Raw genomic sequence first — 9,509 nt, 5'->3', positions numbered from 1 at the left:
TTGTCACATTGTTGCATAATTTTGAATCAACCAAATCAAGTTGCTCTGTTTCCTAAGTTTTTTCTTTTTCTTCTGTTTTTCTACTATTCTTCCTAGGCAATACAGGCTTATTTTCAGGTTTTCTTCTGTGTTTGCTAATGTGCCCCATACTTTTCCACAAAACCTGCCAATGTGGCCAAGACTGGAGCTCAACTAAACGGATAAGCTTTTTTGCCAGTGGGCTGCCTTACTCAGCTCCTCAGGTGGGCTCCCAGCTGTTCAAAAAGCAAGAAAAGCTCTTGCCCCTCCCCTTAGCGATTTAGCACAAGTCTGGCAAGTGAAAAGGAAACAGGAAAGCTCAGTAGCTTTTTTTTCTTCCTGGGAATAACTTGGAGTATGTAAAAACAGGAGATCTCTTTTCCTCTCTTCTGCAGTACCTGGCCTATGATTTAAGAGAAGAATGGTACTGAGCTGCAGCTGACTCTCCTTGGCTTGGAAAGTGGACAGGAAGATAGTGTCATCTGTAGCTGGAGAGAAGGAAAAAAAAAAAGTCAGCGCAGGAGCAGAGGTAAGTTATGGTCTAGGATTGATCGGGGAGGAAGGTGGGTTGAGCCTGTGGTCAGGATGGAAGTGGGGACTGTGTGTATTTGGAGGCGGACCAGAAGGTGATCGTGGGGGTGGTAGAAGGTAAAGCACAAAGGGCATGATTGCTTTTCTCACTGCTTTTGGAAGAGCTGGCGATGCTAAATGTCACGTGTGCATTGGAGGAAAGGTGTAGGGGACTGCAAATTCAAAAGGCAGAGCAAATGCATCTCTCTGTTACAGAAACAGTCATCTCCTTCCATATAGATAACACGCTCCCCTGTGCTTTATATATTTCAGAGCAGTGCTTATTCTCTCCACTAGGGTTTCAGTACTTGTTCTGTCTTTTCCTGGTATGCTCAATGCTTCTCAAAGTGACATTACTGTGGCCTATTGTCACCTTACTATCTGAAGCAGTCACCTCTTTCCCTGTTGCCCTGCACAGCAAGTTAAAACACTTTGTACTTGCTCTTAGAGTCCTACCGTGTTCTGCTGCCCTAAACCTCTACTGTTCACAGCTCTTTCTTTTCCCTGCTCTCTCCTGCTTTTGTCTTCCCACGTGTACAGAATGCCTTTCCAACCTTTTCTGCTCTCTAGGGAAAGGAAATCTTTTCCTAGAGCCATCAAAGTAGTGAGCTAAATATAATTTAAATAAGTTTACAAGAACCATGATAATGTGTATGTGCCCAAACTGTGTGACTGGCTAGTCATCTTCCTGCGTCTCCTTTTTTTTGCCACTTTCAATTACTGTGGAACAATTACAATCAGATATGTGCCATTTTTCCAGGTGGAGTGGGCAGCAATAGGACTTGGCTCTCCCCTGTGACAGATCAGCTACCTGTGCCCCACAAGAAAAGAGAGGTGCAGGAAGCAGAGTGGTTCATTCTTGCAAGAGAGCTCAGATCCAGGTTGTTTTACTGAGTCAGTTGTAAGTTATGTCAGACTCAATGGCCAAGTCCTCACCATAACTGTTTGTGGTTTCCACTGCAGCTACTGCCTTCTTTGGAGCCACACCTGGCTCCCCATCTAAAGGTGAAGGTGAGCAGTCTCTCTTGCTTCTTGATTTTCAAAACTTGGGTAGTCTTTTTCAGTCTGTTTACCTGTAGTTTGATGGGTAGTTGCTGGAAAAAATGCTGTGTGTTGTGGCCGTTTGTTCAGTTCCTCTTCCCTATTCTAAAAAAATAAAATAGCACTTTATAATGAGGGATGGAAGTAGGTGTACTGAACACATGCAGCAGTTGCCTCTATCTTTCTATCCAAATGCAACCAGAACATAACTCCAGCTGTTACTGACCTTAACCAGTTTATTGTGGTATCCATTGAAGATGTATCTTTTGCTGTAGAAAGAACTGCTCCAGAAACTTCCTCTTCTATGCATATTTTTAGGATAATCTTTCAGGCTTTCAGCAAAAAATAAACTAAAACTTGGCCTTTCAATGTCAAGAAGATGACTATAGTACTCACTGCCCTGCCATTGATCAGATTTTGGGAGTAGTGTGCAGATAAACTGTCTGCGTTAGCCAGGTTTATAAAAAGCAGAGGCCTTTAGATGATGAAACAAACACTGAAAAAACAGCAGAATTAGATGGCCTGTTTTTTCTCTTCAGCAGAAGTCTTCATGTCCTTCACTGTAAAATCACCCACTTTTTTTTTTAAACTGATTTTTTTTTTCCAGCTTAGTTGGTGGCTTCTTCAGTGTCTTTTTCAGGGCATTTGTCTGTGGAGACATTAAAAAATTGCACTATTGTATATTTTGATGTTGGAATGACACTTTGTCACTTGCCTCCGGCTTTTTTTCATGTGTAGAAGTCTGAGTAGGTGAGGGACTTTGATACCAAGGAAAGTCTAGAAGTAATAATGTGCTAATAACCTCAGTGCTCACTCATTTGAGTGAGTGTGGCCCATAGTGAGAATTCCCATTTCCTGATGAGTGATGTTTCTGTAAAGCTTGCAACATTGCTGCACATTCAGCAGGTGTGGAGATTTGGTAATGAGGCCCTAAATACATAGGGAGGTCACTCTATTACTAGTGAAGAGATTTAAGATGGTTTTGTTAGAGCTTCATGATCGTGTTAAAGTGATGGCGCTGCCTCTACTACGTGCAAATGAGCAGCCCAATCCTACATCTCTGCTGCTGAGGGTAGCACTTACTCCTGGAAAGATGTGGTTATTTGCCCAGCCAGGAGGCTGAGGCTCTTTCCTGTACAAGAAGCAGTTTTAGCAGTGCTGAATTCAAACTGAGGAACTCTGGTTAAATAGTCACTATTCTGTTACAAGTCTCCTGAGTTATCTGCTCCTCAGACTCTTACTGCCATAAATAACTCTAGAAGTCAGGCCTCACTGCCAGAAGTGTTAAGTGCTGCAAATAGCATAGAGGATGACTCATTTAGTGAGATGAAGGTGGAGCATGAATCAGAAGGAAGAAAATTGATATACAAAGGAGACTTTTCAATGCAGATGACACACAAAGTTCTGAACAAAGTAATGTTCAATCATCATAAAAATGAAACAAAAGAGGGGGAAAAAAACCCCTTCTTTCTACTGACAAAGGCTAGTCTAACCAAAGGCTAAAGTGGGAATGTATCGCATACTGAGCATGTCAATCCTTACCCAAGTTAAACTGGACAATATAAGAAGAGATGAATGGAGAATTCTTCCCTACATTTCCAAACTAAACAGGGTACTTATTCAGCAAGCAGGTCACTTCTCAGATTGTTCTCTATTTATAGAAGCTGAGAAAACAACAACTTACCTCTGAGCTAAACAGCTGAGGGAGATCAGGAGTGCTCATAGCTTAAAGGAATCCCCAGTGAAAGCTATGAGCCATGGAAATGCTAATATAATAATCTATACACATCCTTTGTGAATGATAACTCATACGTAGATCAAATTCCCATAGTCTGCTTCAGCTGAAACTATAGCTCTTGGTCCTTTTGCTTACCCTCTAGCTCATGTATATAGAAGTGCCTTTAGAGGGAGATTTTGAAAAAGTGTGCCTGATAGATGCTGTCCCACAACTGCTGCCACGCTAACAAACTAGTGTCCAGTGCTGCCTACAATTCAACGCCTGTCATTTTTAGGGAGTGGGAGTGTTGGTGAAGAGTTTAATGTAACTCTTCATGGGTGAGGGTGAGATGTTTTTGCAGATGACATCAGCTAAAATAGTTTGAAGCATTGGAGGAAAAACATCAATTACACTTTTCCTGAAATTCTGGAACGTAATCATGGAAAGATGCTCTTATATCTGTATTTCAGGCAGAAATTCTAGCTCTGCTAGCAATTTGAGTAATAGCCACTGTTAAAATAACAGAGGCTAGTTTTGTTTTGAGGTATGTGTGGGTCTTCCCTGGCTTTGTTGCACTAGATCCGTAAAATGTTGCTCTCAATAGTTCTGTTCCATTAAAGTACCAGTGCTTATAAATGAGTGTAACAGGGCATGCGAGCCTGTACTGCTTAGAGTTTCTTCCCTCACGATAAAATGAGCAAGAATCAAAAGACTGAAGGCTTAATGCATAGTTATTTCACAGTATTGGCAATGATTAAAAAAAACCCTTCATGTAAGGTAATGTAACCAAAGCTTAAGAGTTGCAGATACTTACATGGAGAAGGGTCTCTGATCAGATAGGAAAGTTCTTGCAAGGCTATCTCAATCTTCAGTATTACTGTGAAAAATAAACTCAAAGCTAGTTGCACTAGCCTTTCACATTGCTGTGAGGTAAATGAGCTCTCTCCTTCATTGAAACTAGTGCTATATGCATAATTTACATAAATTCATTCATGCTTATGCCTAGCAAATTACAAAATTTCAGGTGTCAGTTGCACATGGGTGCATGTTTATGGTCAAAATCCAGATCTGTATGTTGTAATAATAACTAGATAATAACTCTTTTCTATTGGGTCTGCGTTCAGCGAATTTAGTCCCTCTGTTCATAAGTAATCTGCTGGACTTGAGCTCAAATGTAATAAATTATCTTTTATAGGAGATAGCACAGGCCAAATCTTCCACTGCTACTAGGGGAGAACTAATAGTTAACAGCTAGTGACAGATTTATGTTTTCACTTACAGGTTGCTCAGCAGTGGGCCCAGCTCAAATGTAAAATATCACTTGGAAAAGTTGGCTTTCTTAATGAAAAGTACAAGGTTCATTTTTAAAAGCTATATTGATTGGAAAAAGAAATCCCTTTTGTTAGGAGAAGGGATATAGAAATTCTCTAAGGAGAAATGGCACAGACTGAGCTTCTGTCAATAGAAGAGTATGTGTGATTTAATACAAGAAAGCTTTTTAATACAGAAGGAAAAAAGAACAGACACCTGCCTAGCTTATGAAGAGGAAAACTGTAAAAACCTGCCTGCAGTGTGCCATCTAAATTTAGCCATAGAGGGGATAATCCTCTCAGATACTCAAAAATCTGCCTGAGAGAAGCATGCAAAGGCCATAGCGGAGCTGTACTCAGATACCCTGCAGCCCCACTCCCCAAAGTGCTGGCAGTGGGAAAGGTGTCATGCAGTGCCAGTGGACAGACTGTAAGGGGGCACTTGCTTGTTTAGTCCTTGTTATGGAAGTTTCTATGTGTTCTTTATTAATATAAGTGGTCAAGGCTAGAGATGTGTGGATGGCTTGCCTCAAACCACAAAGCTACTGGGAACCATCCTTGCTTTGAGCTTTAATTGCTTCTGTGTTCAGTTTTGTCTAAGCAGTGGTAGGATCCCATTTTGTGCATATCCACAAATGGCATTAAACTTCTTACAAACTCCCTGCAGACCTTTTCCGTCCTTCAGGGATTGAAACCTGATCTGGAAAAGGCATCTGATCCTTAACATAATGCTTGACAACAAAGAATAAATTTATGAGTTCAGAAGCCTAAATGAACCTCTGATTATTACTTAATGAAAAAAAAAAAGACAATAGCTTATTAGTCCATACTAGTTCCATAAAATCATTTTAAAAAATCCATTTTGCAACAGTTTCTCAGTGTGGGATCAGATGTGAGTTGTAGACTTCTCAGAAATGTGGATATTTTGGATTTCTGATGTCCTGATGTAAGTGTAATTATCAGTCTTGACAGCAATATTTCTTTCAGCTTTGCAGATTTGGGAAAACTTAATTTCCAGTGAATGTTTTGAAGAATAACTACTCAATATTGTCACTTTCTCCCTCCTCCTCATTTGAAATGAGCCTAGAAGCTGTAAATGAATGAATGAAAACTATGGTCAGCTTCGGTGGTATTAAAGAACATCTCCATATTACAGTTCTGTTTAACAACTTGCTATAAAATCTTACAGGAAACTTGCCTGGATGGTTTCTGTGTGCAGAAATAGAATCACAGGGAGCTTACAACAGGGTCAGAGCTGTAGCAGAGGTCCTGTCTCATATAAGGACACTTACCTTGTTTTCAAGGACTTCTCTAGTCTTGGCAGTTGTACTTTGGCTCTTGATTATTCCTTGCATCTTCAGCTCCTCCAGAATGTCTGACTTTTGCCTCCCTCTTTCCTGTAAGGGCCCTGATTTACTGATGAACTTGCTGGTGAGGAACGCATCTTCAAAAGATGAAAACATTAAAAGTTATTACTTGTAGCACACTTAGATCATGAAGTTTTATTTGAATGCCATTTCCAAATACAGAATTTTTATTCAGGGAGTTATTTACTGAAGACATCCAATGGAAAGGGCCTCCTCAAAGCTCTCTCCCCTGCTTCAACTTTGCAGTAGGCTTGTTAGTGGCTTGAAAAATGGTGCTGACATTTGTATGAGTTCCACCTAGTTCAGCTTCTCGCCGTGGTCAGTTATACCCAGGAGGCTATATTCAGGAAAACATGGAAGCATGTACTGAAGGCCTGTAAAGCCAGTGTCTTAAGCACATTCCCAAATGAGGGCCATATAAGTTAACTTCTGAAGGGTGCTGTGAGCTGGTTAGAGAAAGCTAATCTAGAATGGGATTAGACAAGCCTATTAATGGGCTGTTTTGTGAGAATAACTGAGCTGTTCTCTTAAATGAACCCAAAACTTTCATATGTTTTCACTGTCTACAATTTTTGTTGTAACCACATTGCTACATTTGGGCACGATTGCATGCATTCCAACACTTAAATATATATTTATGAACAGCAATTAAGAGTAAAAACATTATTTTGATAACCCTTCTGAGTGGCTGTTTAGCTTCCACATATTAGACATGAATGATAAACAGCAAACAACTTTATTGCCAAAACCCATCAGGTTTTGCAACCCTCAGTTGACAGTTACACCATCTGCCCAACCTCTATGAGTAGAAGTTAGGGCTTTTGTATGAAGAATACTTGGACCAAATCAAAATCACAGTTATTTGACATCTGCCACTCCTTATAAGCAGAATACGTATGATGATATTTTTTTCTTTTTGGTTGTCTACCATGTTGTAGAATTTTACTTCATACCTCTCCCAAAATAACGGAACCAGTCACCCAAAAGGCACTAAATGGGGTTCAGCTGCCAGTCAGCATCTGTAAATGTGTCAGAAGCCAGAGTATACCAAAGTATTTCTTGGCAAAAACTGAATGAGATGAGTGGGCAACATCAACAAGTGATGTGAATTTTCACTGGTTTTTGAAATATCTTGGTATGGTATTTTTGAAATAAAATGCTTCAATCTTCTGTTTCAAGACAAAAAAACCCTTTCTGTTTAGAAATTTCCTGTGAGGTTATCTTTTAAAAAGTGGGAGGAAAAGCAACATGAAATTAAATGAACCACTCCATTTCAGAGCAAGCAAATTATTTTGTTCAATCTGAAATGAAATCCTTTCATCACATCCTTCTGTGGCATGGGGAGTTAAGTCCTCTTTAATGAATAGCAAACACCAGTAATCATTCCTTTTGTGTTCAATGTGAAATATTTTATTACAATCCCTTGTTTATTACCAAGAGTAAACAACCACTTTAAATTTCCCATTTAGCATGTTTGTGAAATGTAAGCCATTCATAGCACTTGAAAAATGGAAGATTTAAACTACAAAATTAGGGTTTTTATATGCACCAAAGATGGTGCTGCTTTTTCCGTAGCAACTCTTACTACAACTAAATAACCTACGATTATAGAAGAGTTTGGTTTAAATATTCCTTTATACTATTTTAGGAGACCTTTGCTTATCACAGTGACAGTTTCTGGAGCTTTGATAGTTTTTTCTGTAGGATAACTTGCTCTGTAACTCTTCATTGTAAACTTAAGGAATAACATGGTATTTATTTACTCTCTGTACTTGATCCTGGTGGGGGGCACTGTATTGGCTGTTTTGTGCAGCAGACTGGCTCATGGTACCAGCAGACTGACACCACTAGCATGGGCAATGCATATTCCTGGTGTGCCATAATCCCAGTTACAGAGGCTACCTCTGTGTACAAGGCTGAGTTTGTTCTCTTGATCTTTTCCAGGGATCTGCCAAGAAAAATATATCCTGCTGCCTGTTCTGGTAGTGGGGGTTGAGTCATATTGCAGAACATAATCATCACTTAGGAAATACTTTCTGCTACTATTGCATGGCTTTGAATGAGTGCTGAGAGCTCAGTAGTTGCAGTGTCACAGCATGAACGTTACTGTGTAAAGAAGCTGGATGCAGCAATAGACTCTCAAGATTATTCATTCCTATGTCTCTCCTTTGCAGAGCTGGTATGAACTCTGGCTACTGTTTCACCAAATCACAGAACAGTTGAGGTTGAAAGGGACCTTTAGAGATTTAGTCCAACTCCCCTGCTCAAGCAGAGTCACCTAGAGCAGGATGCCCAGGATTGTGTCTGACAGCTTTTGAACACCTCTAAGGATGGAGACTACCCAACCTCTCTGGGCAGACTGTGCTCTGTTACCCTCACAGTTAATGAAGTTTTTCTGTATGTTCAGATGGACCTTCCTGTGTTTCAGTTTATGCCTATTGCCCCTTGTCCTATTGCTGGGCACCACTGAAAAGAGTTTGGCCCCATTTTCTTTACACCCTCCCTGCAGATATTTAAGTGCATTGGTAAGATTTTCCCCTCAGTCTTCCCTTCTTCAGGCTGAACAGGCCCAGGTCTCTCAGCCTTTCCTCATATGAGGGATGCTCTAGTCCTTTAATCATCTTAGTAGCCCTTCGCTGGGCTCACTTCAGTAGCTCCATGTCTCTCATACCGGGGAGCCCAGAACTGGACACAGTACTCCAGATCTGGCCTCACCAGGGCTGAGTAGAGGGAGAGGATCACCTCCCTCAACCTGCTCACAGTGCTTTTCCTGGTGCAGCCCAGGATACCATTGGCCATCTTTGCCTCAAGGGCACATTGCTGGCTTATGGTCAACTTGGTGTCCACCAGGACTCCCAGGTCCTTCTCTGCAGAGCTGCTTTCCAGCAGGTCAGCCCTCAGCCTGCCCTGGTGCAGGGGGTTATTCCTCCCTAGGTACAGGACTTTGCATTTCCCTTCGCTGAACTCCATGATGTTTCTCTTTGCCCTCTCTCCAACCTGTCAAAGTCCCTGAGGTTAGAATGGCAGCACAGCCCTTTGTATCAGCCACTCCTCCCAGTTTTGTATCATCAGCAAACTTGCTGAGGGTGCACTCTGTCCCATCATTCAGGTCACTGATGAATAAGTTGAACAGGGGCAGACGCAGGTCTCTGACTAGACTCTGCGCTGCTGACCACAACCCTCTGAGCTCTGCCATTCAGCCAGTTTTCAATTCACGTCACTGTCTGTTCATCTAGCCCATACTTCATCAACTTGCCTATGAGGAGGTTATGGGAGACAGTGTTGAAAGCCTTACTGAAGTCAAGGGAGACAACATCCACTGTTTTCTCCTCATCTACACAGCCAGTCCTTCTGTCACAGCACGCTATCAGGTTTCCCCTTTGTGAATCCATGCTTACTACTCCTGATCACCTTCTTGTCCTTCATGTGAAGTGGTATCCAGGATGAGCTGCTCCATCACCTTTCCAGGGATCAAGGTGAAACTGA

The 9,509-nt window shown here is 41.2% G+C and overlaps 1 protein-coding gene across 1 annotated transcript in view; it reads right to left on the bottom strand.

Annotated features, from left to right (window-relative positions):
• Positions 1-1,459: 1,459 nt before the first annotated feature.
• STMND1 (stathmin domain containing 1) overlaps positions 1,460-9,509 on the bottom strand; it is a 72,371-nt gene continuing 64,321 nt past the window's right edge. The window contains 5 exon segments of the mRNA XM_064505495.1: positions 1,460-1,605; positions 1,608-1,734; positions 2,152-2,215; positions 2,217-2,278; positions 5,949-6,100. Coding sequence (XP_064361565.1) covers positions 1,460-1,605; positions 1,608-1,734; positions 2,152-2,215; positions 2,217-2,278; positions 5,949-6,100 — 551 coding nt within the window.

Source organism: Dromaius novaehollandiae, chromosome 2, assembly GCF_036370855.1.
Source record: "Dromaius novaehollandiae isolate bDroNov1 chromosome 2, bDroNov1.hap1, whole genome shotgun sequence".
Lineage (NCBI taxonomy): Eukaryota > Metazoa > Chordata > Aves > Casuariiformes > Dromaiidae > Dromaius > Dromaius novaehollandiae.
This window is presented reverse-complemented; position numbering and strand designations above follow the sequence as displayed.